This window comes from Durio zibethinus, chromosome 24 (assembly GCF_047325235.1).
Source record: "Durio zibethinus cultivar Kanyao isolate XHJ-2024 chromosome 24, ASM4732523v1, whole genome shotgun sequence".
NCBI classification, from domain to species: Eukaryota; Viridiplantae; Streptophyta; class Magnoliopsida; order Malvales; family Malvaceae; genus Durio; species Durio zibethinus.
In genome coordinates this window covers 1,073,205-1,091,512 of record NC_143185.1, presented here as the reverse complement: position 1 = coordinate 1,091,512, position 18,308 = coordinate 1,073,205, and the positions used below count along the sequence as shown (strand labels likewise).

The window sequence follows — 18,308 nt, the reverse complement described above, 5'->3', positions numbered from 1 at the left end:
ATAAAAAATTAATTAAAAAAAAAACACATATACCTTGTTCTCTAAGAAAAAAAATGTTCCACAGGAAAAAAAGCCAAAATATAATATATATATATATATATCAAATACGTTATAAATAAAGTTTTTGTAACTTTACAAATGTATTAATAAGATATCTCTTAATGCATATTTTAAAAAATACAAAAATTAATTAAAAAAGTAAAACATGCGTCATTTTATTAATTTTTTCGGAGTTAAAAAGTTCTATTACTAATGAAAAATTATTTGATATATTCACAGTGATATTTTTTAATTTTATAAGTGAAATTAAGAGAGTGACATATTTTTTAATGTATATTTAAAAATAAAAAAAATTAATCTTTTAAAAAATAACGCATGTATTACCTCATTAATTTCATTTGTGGAGTCAAAGCTGAAACCAACATTATGATATTAAGGGACTAAATGTTAAATCAATTATAAAGTAAATTAAAAAGGGATCAAGAATGAAAATAACAGTATCAAAACAGTGCCAAAACAATAATTTTAAAGGTATCAAAATTTTTTTGGAGGGCCATGACCATGTCTATTCCCTAGATTCACTTATGAAGTTAAAAAAAATTTATGTAATTTTTTTAGCATTTAGAATGAAAATTACGAGTATCGAAATACGCTGTTGCCTCTCATGTACGAGGAAATTTCCTACATCTCTTGTACGAGGAAATTTCCTGGTACAAAATGTAAGCTATTTAAAACCTTGCGGCTGTCTAATTGCCCAAACATCAAACCGCAGCAAAGCCTTAGATTCTTCTTTCCTAGCACCTCCGTTTCTCCAATGTCGGGAAGCAGTTGGATGCCTAACGTGGATAAAAAATGCCCCAGAACTATTACTACCAAGTCTAAGAGTGTTACCCCTCCCCTCACTGAGTATCAATTGCTGAGCATATTCAGGAGCTTTGATTCTGACGGAGATGGCCGTCTCAGGAAGAAAGACGTTGAAGGAGCTTTCAAATACCTCCGTTTATCTCCACCAAGCAAGAAAACTTTTACATCCCTTAGCCATGTGGATGAAAATGGAAACAGGTACATTGGCGAAGACAAGATTGAAGAGTTGATTAAATATTGTATGAAACGTGGTTGCTCTATCGAAATCTAGATAATTGGTAAGTTGATTTTCATTTATACTCAGCAAAATTAATCAAATCTATTTCACATCCTAGCTAGCAAAAAATATTGAATGATTGATTGATGCACATGTTGCTTGTGTGTCTCTTTCCCAGGGTGCTTGATTTCATTCCTTGTTATTACTTTGATACTTGCAGGTCTGTTTATGTCTCGTTTGGGAACTTGAATTTGGAACCTCTTGATGCTATGATTAATAAATCAAATGCAGCATGCTCCAAAGTTAATATTCACTAGATTTGAAATAATTATTAGGGTTTGTGTTTGAGCTTTCTTAGCACTCTTCGAAGAAGCTTGTGTCAGAGTATTGTGTTGTTCTATGATAATAAAATAATAAAAGCTATTATGATGATGTGCTCATAACTTGATCTAATTCAACACCAATGATGAGATGGTGATACTGTTCAAGAAAGATGTACCGGTACCTGGTTTGGGTTGTGACTGTTGAGGACGCAACCCCGTAGTTAGTACTTCAATATTGCTTCATAAATGTTTTTATTTTTTAATATTGAGCTTGAATTACAACATGAGAGAGGAAACCATTTTTCATTTCATAAATCCCAACACTCCCACAAGATTCGAAGCTGGAACCATCTTCCTTTGGACACATCAAAGTAAATGGTTTCCGCCAGTCTGCTACGAAGGGGCTCAAGTGGCTTGGCTTTCATGTGCCAAACAATTTTTGTAAGCCTTTATGTAAGCCTTTATGTGCATCAGTAAACTTTGGCAAAAAAAAAAAAAAAAGCATAGCTGAATGCCATAGGAGGTCTGCAACTCAAATTAAATTGGAATCTACTTTTTATACTTCCAACAGCATCAAGCCAATTGTGCACAATTGAGGTCGCTAGTGGCTACCATTCTAGCCTAGGCATTTTGTGTTGGCAATCAATTTGTGAACTGTACAAATATGCTCTGAAAGTTTGTCAAAGAATATATATATATATATATATATATATATATACACGCGCGCACACACATTAATGTCTCATTCTAAAAAAGTTTTATCGTTGGATTTATTAATTTATTTTATTTCAAAAAAATTAATAAAATCTCTTAATAGTTTGATAAGACTTACTTTGAAGTAAATTTTTTAATATTTTGGTGAGATTTTATTGTAAAAAGATTTGTAAATTTTTTTTTTTTAAATTTTATTAAATCTTTCAATAATTTGGTAGAGTTTAATTTGGAGCAATCCTCCAATAGTTTAGAGGATAAAAGTTATTTTTTATTCATTATTTTTTTATTTGTTTTTTTTAATTGATTTATGAAATTTTTCAATAATTTGGTAGATTCCATAAACTTTAAATCCATGAAAATTCTCTAATAGTTTGGTGAAATTCATTAATTTATTTGCAAATATTTTTTTATTGTTTTTCAGGAATAAAATAATAAAAGAAATTTTTATAAAATATTTAATAAATAATAAATTGCTAAAAAAATCAACAAAATATAATAAATAATAAAAATGAAATAAAAAACTTAAAATATAAAATGATAAAATAAAATAACAAAAAATCAAAAAATAAAAATAAAAATAAAAAATATTTGTAATCAGGTTGGGTTATGCATTGTAAAATACGCGGATCGGGGTGCCTCCAATTTTATGCTTTTCTTCAGAAGTTTTGAGTATGCCTCTCTTTTTTAAAATAGTTATTCTTCTGTTTTTTCTCTAATTGATTTTTAAAAATGAACGAATAAATCACAAAAGCTGATAATTTTTTTTTTTTAAATCTAATAAATTGTCTAGAAAACTAAACTTAGAAATCCCTAGAATGCAAAACCCTATAGAAATTCAAATCCAAAAACACCAAATTTCAATTTTATAAAATCTAAACAAACTAAACGCAGAACCTAAAACCTTTTGGTTACTAAACAAATTTCTCTCTTTTCTCTCAAGAGTTTTTGCATAATTTTTTTTCTGAATATCTGCTATGCTTTGATCACAAATTTATATAGGAATTTATGCTCAATCAATTCCCCTTAAATCTATGATTTTATTTGATTTTTGTTTTAATGAGAATTAATTCTGAAATTAAATCCCAAAAATCTTTCTCTATGATTTTAATGTGAATTGGTTATGAAATTAAATCTGACAATCTCTCCACATCATTTTTAATGCCAATTGATTTTGAAATTAGATCTCAAAAATCTCTCAATTACAGTTGAAGTCTAATTCTGAAAAAAATATTTTCGAAAAAAATGGGGTATCTACATTAAGTTTAGTTAAATTATAATTTATAATAATTTTTTATTTTAGATGTAAAGTGATAATTAGTTTGATGAATTTTAATTCTTTTAAACAAATATTACCCAATATGGCAACCTTAAAAATTTTGATATAATAGTAAACATTGTTCAACCAATATAAAAAAGAAAACGAATACAATATTTTTCTAAATAAAAGAATTTCATATTAATCTTAAAGAAATTTGAAATGAATACAATTGTATATTTTTTATTGAAACATCATATAGCACTAATCTTTTTTATCATATGAAAAAGATAGAGTTATGTATAACCAATTAATCTTTAATTTTATTTTTCTACTTAAAATAATCTTCCATTTGTGCTTTCATAAATTGAATGTAATTGTACATTCTATCGATTAAAATCTTAATTTTTTTTAAAATTTTATTACATATAAATTTTTATTATATAAAAATATTAAAATACATAATTTTAAAAAATAAAATAAATTCCTATCCGTGGTACTTGTTATGTTTTCTTAAAAAAATTTCAATTCTAAGAATAACAAATTTGTTGTGTAATACATGCACAATTTATAATGATTTCATTTTTAACATTAACAACATAAATTTTTATGAATGAATATAACTTTGGCCTAAACATATTCAAAAAAAAATTCCAATGAATTTTATTACACCTCGAAAAAATTTACAAAAAATAATTAATTTTACTTCTCTTAATAATTGTTTACTTTGAATACTTCATGTTAGGTCATTCAATCACTTAGATGACAAAAAAGCTAGTAATTTAATACAATTGAGAAAGGTTAAATAATATTGAGATATAAATTAATCATATATATATGTATATTAAAATAAAAGTTGAGACAAAATTAAATTAATTATTATTTCAAACAAAGTGAACAATTTTTATGGCAATTTAATGGGACCTTTTCCTGAACTATTGATAATTTTAACATCGCTTGAATCATCTAATTCTCCAATTGAAAAATCAAATTAAAATGTTTAATGAATCACATAATGTTAATTATTGGTAGATGTGATGTAATTGATTTGCGTTTGATTTGATATTAATTTTTATTCATATGAATAACAATTATAAAATTTTAGAAGAAAAAAATACAAAACAGAAATTAATTATAGAGGTCAAACTAAACAATAAAAATGATATATTAAATAATTATTTTAAAAGAATAAAAAGATTAATTATGTTATCAATAATCAACTCATAAAACATATAAATAATAAAAACATTAACATACATATCTAGTTAATATATTAAAACAAAAAATTGAAACAAAATATGTTTCAATGTCTTAATTATGATTATCTTTAATAAATTTATTTATTAGAAACTAAATGTACAATTATTTTTACAAAAAATAAATAAATAAATTCCGTACAATTATTTTATTTCTATGTCCACTAACCTATGATATCGTTCTATTTGTATTTTTTTTAGTGTGAAAAATTATTTTATTTATAAAAAAATTTAATAATAAAAATAAAATTATTTAAATTAAAATTTATAAAAATTACTAATGATATTTTAATTAATTACTTTTAACATTTTTGGAATTAAAATTTTATTAAGGGCATCTTAGTTAATCACTTTTAATACTTTTTTAATTTAATTTTAAAAAAGTCTAATAATAAAAAATTCGTTTAAACTACAATTTATAAAAAAAAAAAAATTACTAAGAATATTTTATTCAATCACCTTTAACACTTTTGGAATTAAAATTTTAAAATTTTAAAAAATTTAATTTCACATAAATTCTATTTTTAATTCTAGTTGATTTAAATTAAACTTAAATAAATTAATAAAAAGTTATATATTTAAAGATAAATTTATTAATTTAAAATTTTATAAAGGTATTTAAATCATTCACTATTAATATTTTTGAAATTAACACTTTATATATATATATATATATATATATATATATATTCTTCTCACTTGAATTTGATGTATTCGATCTCTCCAATTTCATCCATCCTAAATATGAGCCAAGTACACGGTAGTTTCCTGTTGTAAAAGAGAATAAAGTCTGAAATCCAAATTCCAGGCAAAGAAAGCAAAACCTGTCAGCCTGTAGTCAGGAGCAGCTGAGAGAAACAGGGTATGCGCGGGAGCTCTATCAGCCAGGAAATTTTTTAACTGCCATTTCTCAGATAAAGCAGTTTATCTTTCAGTTTGCTTGTGCTTCATGATTTGCATTTTTGCTTTGTTGGAGAAGTGAATTCTCAAATATCCCAAAAATCCAATTCTATATTTAATTATTAGAATGTTTCATGCAATTAAAGTAGGAAAAATGAGGTTCAAAGGAATACTAAGAAGTTGCAACCTTGGAAGAAAAGAATCATGAAACGGGACCCAGTCTTGAACGTATCTTTACTACAAAAATTTTCCACTTTCCCCATCCTGGAAGTAAAGAAAGATTTCCCTTCAGGATTTGCTTTACTTTTGTTCTCCCACTTTTACTAGTTCTGAAATACAAGCAACCGTCAATCACATCAACACCTTTTTTAAGGCAGATTTACCACTCTGGAGACCTCGGTTCCAACTTTCCAAGGTGGATTTCCATTTTGGTGGGTATTACTACATGTAGAAAATTTCTCTTGTCCCTCTTTCCATGTATTTTCACACATTTTCCAAACCTCAAACACAGCATACAAACTTTTGATGGTGTTGTAAACTTAACATCAACATCAACTGCAGGCTGCTGAAGGAAGCATAGAATTTGACATTAGAAGTGGAAACCAGATTGTTGCTGCATTTAAAATAACTGCCAAACTGGTATGTGTGGAAATTTATGGCTAAGTATATTTTGTCATTAGAGTATTGTTTAGGCAGCATTCAAATTAAAATGTTTATTATGCTTAATACTTTGGCTATTCTTTCTTTTTCTTCTAAAGAGATCAGCCAGGTTACAGATGTGCTCGTGTACTAATTTTCTCACCAATACCATACTTAAAGAAATGATTAATTCTTTTTTTCTTCTTAATTTCGATTTTATTTTCTAGTGAGGAGAATGATGACAAGGGATGGGGAAGAACACATTCAACTTGATGTCCAACAGTTGATATCATCTTATGAAACAATGGAATCCGATGATTTTTTCATGTCTAGGAAGTGTTGCATCTTCAAAACCCCAATCATACTCTTTCGGCATAATAAACGGGCTTATGTTCCTGATGCATTCTCGATCGGGCCCTGGCACTATGGCAAAACACACTTGAAAAGCACACAAAAAATCAAACTGAAGTATCTTGAAGGCCTCATTCACCGTTCCCCAAATCCAATGTCACGATTGACAGAGCTGGAGGAAGCTATCGAAGAGATCAAGCAGGAGGCTCGTGAATGTTATGGTGGGGCAATTGAATTAAGCGAGGAAGAATTTGTAAAAATTTTGGTGCTTGATGGTTGCTTTGTTATTGAATTGTTTCGCAAGGATGCTAAAGAGGTACAACAAGACCCAGATGATCCCATATTCACCATGTCTTGTATGCTCCAGTTTCTATATCATGATCTGATTTTGCTAGAAAACCAGCTACCTTGGTTGGTGCTTGAGTGCTTGTTCAACCTGACTAGAGGCTCTAATGAAAACAAGTCCTTAACTCAACTTGCCATTGACTTCTTTGGCAACATGTTTTCATCAGATACACCTTCCATAGACCTAAATCTTTTCACCAATATAGAGATTAAACATATTCTTGATCTCTTAAGAATGTCTTTGGTTCTAGCATCTGAAGATGGTACGAGGAGCCAAAATTTAGGATGGCAACCAATTCCTTCTGCCACTAGACTTAAAGAGGCTGGAGTTGACTTCAAGAAAGTTGAATCAAAAAGTATTTTGGATATAAAATTTAGCAATGGTGTTCTTCAAATCCCTTCTTTGCTAATTCAAGAGACGACAGAAGCCCTCTTCCGAAATCTCATCAGCTTCGAGCAATGTTATCCGAATTGCCCTCCGAGACTTACTTCTTATGCTAAACTCCTAGATAACCTCATTGACACCACCAACGACATGGAGATCCTATGCAAGAAAGATATCATAGATAACTGGTTGAACCCAGACGATGCAACACAATTCTTCAACAAGCTTTATAATGATACTTATTTTAAGGAATTCCACTATCATGAACTTTGCAACCAAGTGAATAGTTATTGCCATTGGTGGTGGCCAAGATGGCGTGCTTTCTACATGCATAATTATTTTGGCAAGCCTTGGGCTATTGTTTCTCAAGTGTTTGCCGTTATTATTTTGACTCTCACCGTTTTACAAACTGTATTCTCCATTATTAGATAAGAACTTCCCATTCCAACTCAGAGAAAAGTGCAAGCACGTGTAATCATACATGATAAAAACTCACAAGGGCTATTTCTTGGTTTTTTTTTTTTTTTTTTTGACATCATGGTTTTTATCATTTCATCCGAATAGCACGGATGTAATTAATAAAAGTATAAATCTTCAATTGAAGCACGTAATCAAAATTTTCAGCTAACCTGTAAGGCTATAACTGTTGGGTGGTTTCTTTCTATGTGATATTATAATTTATGTGTTATGTCAAATGTGAAAGTTTAAGTTGTTCGATTCAAGAATGAACATCGGCCTATCACATATCTTATGCCATGAATTAATTACCAAATCAAAGAACTGTGCATTAACCTTAATAATGAAATGTATGTCTCATTGCTTGAATTGTGAAGATTAACCATGAAGAGCTAACAAATTAAATCGAGTATCAAATGATCACCCACCAACAATTGCAAGTGATTGCTCTGCAAGAAAGGAAGGAATCATGAGAATTGCAAAGCAGAGGACAAAGACATTTCTCTCTGACACACAGTGGGGAAGGCAAACAGATGATACAATAACGTATATATACCACACCTCTGATTAAGGTCTTTGGAAAAGTATGAATTGAATATTAAAATGGAGCCCCTGAATTGAAGGCCATAACAGATCATATATATATATATATATATATATATATATATAGTGTGTGTGTGTGTTTTGTAAAGTTGAAATCCCGAATTAGAACGAATGACTGCCAGTCTGCCAGCTTGAGAGACACATAGTTAAAATATATGTTTACCACTTTTCATATCCTGAAGCAAGGGATGAGTACTAATATTAACAAAGCAAGGGGTTCCTTCCAGCCCAGGTTTAAGGGATTCCTTCCTCATTGCATATATATGTATCAATTCTTAATCTGTGTGCATGAAAGCAAATCACTGTGCATTCTGCAGCTTTATGCTGCCATTTTATTAAAATAAAAGCTGTGTAGTGTCTTCTCTCCAGACTTTGTGGTTTGTATAAATTAAACGAGTAGCCAAAATAGTCTGGCCACAAATCATGATAGATACAAGTAACTAGCTTCTTCAGATCAAAGCTTCGTTCCAGAAAATTTGAGAATTTTTAGAGTAATTCACAAACTTTCCATTCGAAATCCGGTCTTTGCCAATTATTGGATCTGTAAAAGTTGTTAATTTTTTGCAGGTTGCTGAGAGAGCAGGTAGCAATTCAAGATTGAAACTACAGACTTAACCCAGCTATAGGTGTTAGCCTGGCACTTGAACTAATTACTTTTGAATTTGGTACGTGGTTTTTTTACTGCTTGCGCCATTTGAATTGTGTATTTTATTAATACTTTCCTCCACTTAGAAAATTAAAATCGTTTACTGTTATGATTTATCATTGGATGAGTGACAGAGAAAGTGAAAGTGGATTTTGTTGAATTTCATTAAAATTTCACATTTTCCATCACATTGTTGTTTAATAAAAAGTTCCCAAAGAAATTTATATGATGATATCAATGGCCAATCGTTTACACATTCTTTTCTTTATGTGCAAGTAAATTCTAAATTCTCTACATCTTTTTATGCTTTTAAAAAATGAAAATTCTCAAAAAATAATTTTGCCCAATTATTGAAAAAAAAAAAAAACAGATAAAAAGAAAGCAAGATTAGAATAATGGCTGCAGAGAGTGGAAGAGCAGATGACAGTACTGTTGTAATTAATGTTGAATCACTGGTATCTTCTCTGAAAGTTGAATTGATGAATGCTCGTCTGTCCATGCCACCAAGCTATTGCATCTTCAAAACGCCAAGCATACTCTTCAGGCACAGAGAAAGCTCATTTCTCCCCAATTGCTTTTCCTTTGGTCCAATGCATCATGGCAGAAAAAAATTGTTAGCCACAGAAAAATCAAAATCAAGTACTTGAAAGGTCTCCTGTCCAGAGTAGTTACAAATCGATCAGAGGCAATGTCCGACAAAGCCATGGAGAATATTTTAACTGGTTTGGTTAATGCTGTCAAGTTGATTGAGAAACAGGCTAGTGCTTGCTATGCAGGACATGATTATGCAGGTGATGAATTCGTAAAAACAATGGTGCTTGATGGTGTCTTCATTATTGAGCTATTCCGAAAGGACGCTGAAGAGATCACCAAAGAGCAGGATGACCCAATTTTCTCCATGTCTTGTATGCTCCAATTTCTGCACCATGACTTGATTTTGCTAGAAAACCAAATACCCTGGTTAGTACTTCAAACCTTGTTTGAACTAACCAAGCTCCCTTCTGAAACCAAGTCCCTAATTGAACTGGCCCTTCTTTTCTTTGCTAACACGTTCACGTCTTATCCACCTGGTATAGAAACAAGTCTCTTCAACGGCAAAGATATCAAGCATATTCTTGATTTGTTAAGGTTATCCTTGGTGTTACCATCCGAAGAAATAAAAAACAATCCAACATCTGGATGGCAACCAATTCCTTCTGTCACTAGACTCAAAGAGGCAGGTGTAAAATTCGTGAAAGTTGCACCACATAGCATCCTGGATATCAAATTTAGAGACGGTTCCCTCGAAATTCCATCATTGCTAATCCAAGAGACGACCGAAACAATCTTAAGGAACCTGATCGCGTACGAGCAATGTTTGCCAAATTGTCCACCTATTTTCACTTGCTACGCCAAGCTCTTGGATAACCTCATCGACACCACTAATGACATGGAAATACTATGCATGAGGGAAATTTTGGATAACTGGTTGAGTCCTGAAGATTCAACCCAATTTTTCAATAAGCTTTACAATGACACTTATGTCAAGGAATTCTTTTATTCTCAACTTTGTGATGACCTGAATCGTCATTGCAAATGGTGGTGGCCTAGATGGCGTGCTTACTATGTACAAAACTATTTCACCAAGCCCTAGGCTATTGCTGCTCAAATTTATGCTGTTATCATGTTTTTCCTCACGGTGTGGCAAACCTACATCCCAAAAGGTTGATTTATAGTCCCTTCATTTGGCCCAAAAAATGTGTCTATCTTTTCTAGAAACAAAAAATCAAGCAGTTATTTTTTTAATTTAACTCAGTTGTTTGTTTTCATATATTAATTAGTCAAAAGGAGAAGAGGTATAATAACTAAGCACATGCTGCATCCAAACGCTTCCTTATATGCCCAAATAACTAAGCTCATGTTCCCCTGTCACTAATTGACAAGAATTGAAGAGATTTTGAACTTTGGATAATGAAATAATAATAACTAACAAAGCATATGATTTTGCTTTTTATTTTTGAAAAAATTAATTTGGACATATAATTCAACCCTGTTCTTAATTTTGGTCACCAAGAAAATTTTATATATTCTTTCTGTCAAAGTAATTACTTTTATTCATTCCAGAAGTCCCATAAAGGTTTCTAAGATCAAATTAAAAGCTTTCTAGAATTCAATTGCTTCATCCTCTTCTATATTCCATAACAAGAGCTCCCAACAATAGGACAAAACAAAATCTAAAAATGAACCCATTTTGTCTTGGATTTACATAGAACCAATTTGAACTATCTTGAATCTCTGTATGATTCTCTTTGGTCGGCTGACTCATTGGATTTTAAACAAAGTCAAGAGAAATGAGAAATTCGAACCTTGAATTGATCACAACCATTATATATGAATCATGATTAAGGGTGGGAAACAAACTATTGACATTAACAAATACCTGAATCGTGAAAAACGTTTCAGGTTAAGAAAAGACAGTTATAGAATATGGAATGACTATCTAGAAAAGCAATGGCTCAAAAATATAAAAGTGCATCCCAAAAAAATGAAAAATTAAGAACACTTGCAGAAAAAGAACCATTACAACTTCACATGTTTTGTCAAGTTGGATAAATATTAATTAATCAATTCAGTACCTTTTCTCACCTTGAAGCAAAGGGTCATGAATTGAATTCCCTGGGAGACAGAAGCTCTCTTATAACTTGTTCCTTTTATTTTTTAATTCTTTCTACCTTTATTCTAAAATTTCAGATGACACATCAACTTCCCTACCAATGATTGCAAAAGACTTGCATCATGATGATAAAGAATGTTGGATAATGTTAAATTAAGGTTTTGGATAATGATAAAGAATGCATGCTATATATTCTTTGAGTAAGTAAAGAACTACTTAAATCTTACAAAAGAAAGAAAGAAAGAACCCACTTAAATCAGTTTGAGATATAATTCTGATCATTCAACACTTCCGGGGGTGTAAACCCTTATTTCTGAGATCATATGATTTCTAGTAATCTACTTCTCTTACTATGTTTCTTCTGACAGCAAAATTTCATAATTATTCCTTGGACTGATCTATCAATTCTTAATTATTTTTACTATAATTTGCAGGTTTTAAGGGGAGAGAAGCACTCGAAGATAATCGAAAAGCAACTAGGTGATCCTGTAAGTATATATAAGCATTTGATGTTGGCAGGCAGAAACCTTATTTATATTATGCTTACTCAGTATTTTATTGAAGGTAGTGGTTAATTTAAACCATTGCTATTGACTTCAAAAAAGATACAAATTAATGCAATTCTAATTAAGCCAGACCATTTGACCAACATTTTACAATTATAAAAATAAAAGCCCAAAAATTATCTTAATGGTTGTTTCTTCCAATTTTAGGATATGTTTATAGTTAGGAAATTAATTAGTACTCAGACACATAAATCTCAGCATAATTACCGCAACATTCTTTCTTTACATCTTATTTAGTTTCCTATCCTCATTTTTTTTAATGAAACACAATATATATTGAAGGAATTGCAGCTACACATAGGAAAGAAAAAAAAAATTAGCAAAAGCAAGATCAAGATCAGTAATATGGCACAGGGTGGAAGATATGACGCCGCTGTGATTGATATTGAATTGGTGGCATCTTCCATGGAGAATAAGATCAATAGCCATCAACTTTCTTTATCAGCTGATCATTGTATCTTTAGAACACCAAGCATACTCGCCAGGCACAAAAAAGAAGCCTATAGTCCCAATTGTTTTTCCTTTGGGCCTTTTCACCATGACCAACCAAACTTGAAAGTAACAGAGAAAATCAAACTCAAGTATTTACGAGGCCTCCTCTCCAGATCAGGTAATCAACAGGCAATGTTAAGGGAATGCCTTGATTCCATCAAGGAGGAAGAGAGAAAAGCTCGTGACTGTTATGCAGGAATCATTGATCAGAATATGGTAGAGGCCAAAAATTTTGTAGAAATGTTGGTGGTTGATGGTTGCTTCATCATTGAGCTATTTCGAAAGGATGCTAATGTGGTGCCAAGAGAGGATGATGACCCAATTTTTTCAATGTCTTGTATGCTCCAGTTTCTTCATCATGACTTGATTTTGCTAGAAAACCAGATACCTTGGTTGGTATTGGAGCTGTTGTTCAACAAAACCAAGGCCTCTTTTGAAACCAAATCCCTGATTGAACTTGCCCTTAATTTTTTGGCCAACACGTTCTCATCTAATCGTCCTTCTTTAAACCTTGACCTTTTTGTGGGTCAGGAGGTCAAGCACATCCTTGATCTGCTAAGGTTGTCGTTGGTTTTACCATCCGAAGTAGTAAACAACGATCGACAAAAATTGGAATGGCAACCAATCCCTTCTGCCACTAGACTCAAAGAGGCTGGGGTGAAATTTGTTAGAGTCACTGTGGATAGCATTTTGGATATGAAGTTTAGAAATGGTGTTCTTGAAATCCCATCTTTGCTGATTCAAGAGACAACAGAAACCATCTTCCGAAACCTCATCAGCTACGAGCAATGTTTACCAAATTGTAAACCCATATTCACTTCATACGCCAAGATCATGGACAATCTGATTGACACCACCAATGACATGGAAATATTATGCAAGAAAGATATTTTTGACAACTGGTTGAGCCCTGAGGATGCAACACAGTTTTTCAACAAGCTTTACAATGACACTTATGTGAAAGAGTTCTATTATTCTGAACTTTGCGTTAATCTAAATCATCATTGCCAACAATGGTGGCCCAAATGGCGCTCTGCTTATGTTCATAACTATTTCTCCAAGCCATGGGCTATTGCTGCTCAAATTTATGCCATTATCATGTTTATTCTTACCCTCTGGCAAAGCTTCAAATAGGATTGTTTGCTGCTCAAATTTCAGATGAACTACCTAATATCTTTAATTTTGAAGTGCTTCTTATTAATTGTTTGGTGTGTAAAAATACTAATATATTATTCTATGTTGTAAAATCCTTATCTACGTTGCCTGTTTGACCCAAAGTATTGTTTTAATTAAATAGAATTATTAATTCTAAAAGTACTATTGTGAAGAGAAGGTACATTAATATTTGACAAATTTTATGCTAAAATGTTAGATGCAAAAAAAATTGATTTGATAATATTTTAATTAATTGTTAATAAATATAAAAAATAAAAGAATCAACTTTATTAAAGTAAGTGATTTTTTTAAAAAATGAAATAAACAAATAAATAAAATAAAATCATTTGTTATTAATGAAAGTAAAACTAACTGAAATCAAGAGAAAATTTGAAACAAATTAAAAAGATAAATGTGAAAAAGAAAAACTCCTATCAATTTTTTTTTCCATATTTCTTTTTCGAACTATCCTTAAACTATGTTTTTTTAACACTTAAAACTTTCATTTTTTCTATATTTCAAAATTATTTTTCACAAACTTTTTACTTTTTTAACATTAAAAAAAAAATCATGGAACATCAAAGACAATTTCAATTTTAATATCAAATATGGAGATTGCATCCAAATTGTAAATTATTATTCACTTCGATCTCAAGCTCTCACAATCTTATCTAAAAAAATATACATATAAGTTTAAATCTTTTCATATATATTATATAAAAAATCTCTTAAAACATCCCACATGAAATTGGGATATTTTAAGGGGTCAAATTTTGGTTTTTAAAAATTATTTGATAAATCACTTATAAATAAATAAATAAAATTAATTATTGCATTCAACAATAGTTTATAATATTGTAATTTATTGATAGGTAAAATAATATTTTATCACTCACAATTAATTATGTTAGAATATTTAATGTGAAGTTAAAATTAAATTCGCATGTTTAATTTTTAGTAGCTTCATATTTTTTTTAAATGTACGAGCATATAAATTAATATTTCTTAATTAGTAACTAGAATATTAATTAGGTGTCAAATTCTATAATTTTTAATAATTAATTGTTTGTCTTTTAATGAATTATTAAATTTTAACTCATATCGTTTTATACATATATAAATAACTAAGCAATTATTGGTTGTTGAAAGCATATATAAGTCAACAAAAAAATAATAATAAATCAACAAAAAGAAGCTTCCTATCGCTCCCTTTGTTGGTTATTACACGTCTTTATTTATTTAGGTTCTTGCGACAGTTCTGGTTTGATGGTTGGGCGTTAAATCCGTTGAAATCGTCGGTTTTGGTCGATGCCTATAAAAGAATCTGATGAATGCGGTCGTTTGTTCCCTTGATTCCATTGTCTTTACCGGCTTTACTCTGTATTGTCCCCTCTGCATGGCCCATGCATGGAGTTGAAGGGTCAAAGTCTTCTCAATTTAACCAAAAATAAAAAAACCCAAAGACGAGTTACGTGCTGGTCACCTCATCCCTGCGGACTCACGCTGTCTGATTTTATTTTAAATGGGCTTAGACTCCAACATATTATCTGATTCAAAATTTTTATTATTTTATTTTATAAAAATATCTTATAAATTTGAATTTAATTTATATATATATATATGACATTAAATCTAACATAAAATAAACATAAAATATAAAATTATAATATCAAAATTACATCAATTATTAAAATTTTAAATATATCTCTTATCATGTAACATTTAATTTTTAAAAAATTTTAAATATGACTCTTAGAATAAAATATTTAATTTTCATTCAATTGATTATAAAAATTTATATCAAATTTATGAGATATTATTTATTTTAATATAAAAATTTTATAATTTTATCTTAAGAAAAAAATATCTCAAAAATTTAAATTTAAACATTTACTTATTATCACAACAATCCTCCAAATCTCCATGAACGAGGTGTCACGTTAAACCTTTGCTTCATTTCCACGGAGTTTCCAATTCTCAGCGTTATCGCTTTTGATAGAGAAAAGTCAAAATTTTCGGCTTTTGTTTTGTGTTTATGGCAATTGGCAACTCTATATTTTGGGATTCAAGTCTTATGCTTTGTGAAGCTGAAGCTAGTGTCACAGTGTGTTCACATGACACTAGCTCCATCTTGTTTCTTATAGCTTCATTTTCATTCATATAATGAACAAAAGCCATGAATATGAGAGGGTATTTAATCATTTTGATGAGAATGGAGATGGGAAGATATCGCCGGCGAAGCTTCAACAGTGCGTGAAGGCGGTAGGAGGGGAGCTGTCTCTTGTAGAGGCGGAGGAGGTGGTTCAGGCCTTGGATACGGATGGAGATGGCTTGTTGGGGTTGGAAGATTTCATTAGGTTTATGGAAGAAGTTGGAGAGGAAGAGAAACTGAATGATTTGAAAGAGGCTTTCAAGCTGTATGAGATGGATGGTTGTGGATGTATCACACCAAAGAGTTTGAAGAGGATGCTTAGTAGATTAGGTGAGTCCAGGACTTTAGAGGAATGCAAATTGATGATTGCTCTGTTTGATCTTGATGGTGATGGAGACCTCAATTTTCATGAATTTAGAGTCATGATGTCGTGATATATGTATACTTCTCCTTCTTTTATATATATGTATATATGTGTATACATGTCCTCAATATATATGTACATATATATATATTTATATATATATATATATGTATATATGTTACAACCATAGCTGCATAGCTTTATAAAGTAGAAACCTGGCTTCTTTATTTCAATAGAGTTTCTTTATTACACATGTAGAGGATCCCACTGGCTACTATTATCGAGAGACAAGAGGCTAAGAGCCAAGGACTGCTGAACATTTTGAAATAGCGCAAAAATAGAACTAACAGTGGCTATTTTGGATCCTTTAATAGATTATTCACAGACTTGTTGTTCATGCCTTTACCAGAGGTTTGCAAAAGCTCTCACAGATTTTGGGCTGATTTACATCGCCGGTGAAGGGCAGGAGGTTTGCAAAGTTAAGTGCTTGGGCTTTTCTTATTGTTTGTTTAGGTCATTGGGTGGGGAGGAAACTGGAGTTTCTAAATTGGGCCTATGAATGAAAACATTAGAACCCAAGTTTAGGCATGTTGAACCTGTTAAATGTTTCTCTTGTCATTGGGGCTTTCGCCTTTTCTTGTTGTTTGGGTGGGAAGAAAAGTGGCTTTGCAGTCTTGGGCCTGAGAAAGAAAACACATATTGCCTACTATTTTCTACAACTTGTAAGATTAAGAACCAAGAAAAAAAAAGTAATTAGATTCTGTGTTGTGACTTGAGAGTGGGATTTGTTTAAACCATTAATCAAAGAATTTTAGTGAATCATTGAGACAAATATCACATGATTTAACCTTGAAAATCAAGCCAAAAACAAATCAAAAAATAGAAATAAAAATCACTTTTATGAATTTTCTCCATAATTCATGATTCAAAGCTTGATTGATTAATATTCGAAATTCCTTCCAAGATATGATAATTTCTGTGAATGTGAGGCTCAAATCGCCAGATAAAGACAAAGCAAGGGAAAAGGATATAGACAAGAGAAATATATTTTATTTTGATTAGAATTTTATTAATGCTATTGGTGAATAAAACTTGTCTATTTTTGGAGCATTATAGCCATAGGCAACTTTGGTGGTTCTTATTCCACATTTGCTTCTTTCGGAATTTGGAATCGTCTTACCATTTGTCCCCTTCGCAGCCCATGTGTTCTTGACACTTTTACCATGCAATATATCTCTTCTCAGGTAATTATATCAACCCTAATTTAAAATGATCTTTTTGTTAAAATATTGTGATTACACATAACTAATTAACTTCTTGTGAATTAATTATAAAAAAAATTATAATTTAAAAATTAAAAAAATTTAAATTTAAATTTATTGAATATCATGTTTTAAAATTGATTATAATTTAGAAAGACTTCAATCTCAATGATAAAAAAAATTATCTAAACTTGAAGGGGATAAAAATAGAATAACCTAGTCAAATTTATAACATTTTCATGTGGAGTCATGTACTCATGTTATAATAAACATGAAAGGGACAATTTGACCAGGTTGTTTGCATATGGGTTATTTGATAATCGAAAAGTCATAATTATTAGGTAAATTGTAAAAGTAGGTAGCCACAATTTTAAATTGTGGATAAGATGATAGGGTGAATCATGATACTCATGGGCTATGATATCATGAATTGATCTGTCCATGTATACCAATTTTCCATCATTTTCAATGCAAAATATGGGGATTTGCAAGCAATCCCACAGCTGTAGGATTTCTGTCAAACCAGAGCTTAAGGTGTAATCTGCATCTTCATCTGCAGCTGTACTTCTTCCAGTCCCACTAATAAACTGATTGCTAATCATCCTTGAACTCTAACAAACAGGTTTCATAGGACTTTTCTGTGTGTATTTTAATATTTATTTTAATTTGTTTTGATTGTTTCCTATTGATATTAGATAGAACTATTATTT

At 30.4% G+C, this 18,308-nt stretch overlaps 4 protein-coding genes and 1 pseudogene across 4 annotated transcripts; all 5 read left to right on the top strand.

The window, feature by feature from the left end:
- Positions 1 to 651: 651 nt before the first annotated feature.
- Positions 652 to 1,510, top strand: LOC149511784 (uncharacterized). The gene is made up of 2 exons (XM_089753759.1): positions 652 to 1,142; positions 1,302 to 1,510. The coding sequence occupies exon 1, from the start codon at positions 665 to 667 to the stop codon at positions 1,133 to 1,135; it is 471 nt and encodes a 156-aa protein (XP_089609885.1). The 5' UTR covers positions 652 to 664; the 3' UTR covers positions 1,136 to 1,142; positions 1,302 to 1,510.
- Positions 1,511 to 5,333: 3,823 nt separating this feature from the next.
- LOC111317309 (UPF0481 protein At3g47200-like) lies at positions 5,334 to 7,966 on the top strand. The gene is made up of 2 exons (XM_089753758.1): positions 5,334 to 6,168; positions 6,396 to 7,966. The coding sequence occupies exon 2, from the start codon at positions 6,404 to 6,406 to the stop codon at positions 7,679 to 7,681; it is 1,278 nt and encodes a 425-aa protein (XP_089609884.1). The 5' UTR covers positions 5,334 to 6,168; positions 6,396 to 6,403; the 3' UTR covers positions 7,682 to 7,966.
- A 1,349-nt stretch (positions 7,967 to 9,315) lies between these two features.
- LOC111317308 (UPF0481 protein At3g47200-like) lies at positions 9,316 to 11,039 on the top strand (annotated as a pseudogene).
- Positions 11,040 to 12,440: 1,401 nt separating this feature from the next.
- Positions 12,441 to 13,934, top strand: LOC111315898 (UPF0481 protein At3g47200-like). Its single transcript, XM_022917918.2, has one exon. It carries the CDS (start codon positions 12,519 to 12,521, stop codon positions 13,797 to 13,799), a length of 1,281 nt encoding a protein of 426 aa, XP_022773653.1. The 5' UTR covers positions 12,441 to 12,518; the 3' UTR covers positions 13,800 to 13,934.
- A 1,917-nt stretch (positions 13,935 to 15,851) lies between these two features.
- LOC111315897 (uncharacterized) lies at positions 15,852 to 17,293 on the top strand. The gene has a single exon (XM_022917917.2). The coding sequence runs from the start codon at positions 15,984 to 15,986 to the stop codon at positions 16,404 to 16,406; it is 423 nt and encodes a 140-aa protein (XP_022773652.1). The 5' UTR covers positions 15,852 to 15,983; the 3' UTR covers positions 16,407 to 17,293.
- Positions 17,294 to 18,308: the final 1,015 nt, after the last annotated feature.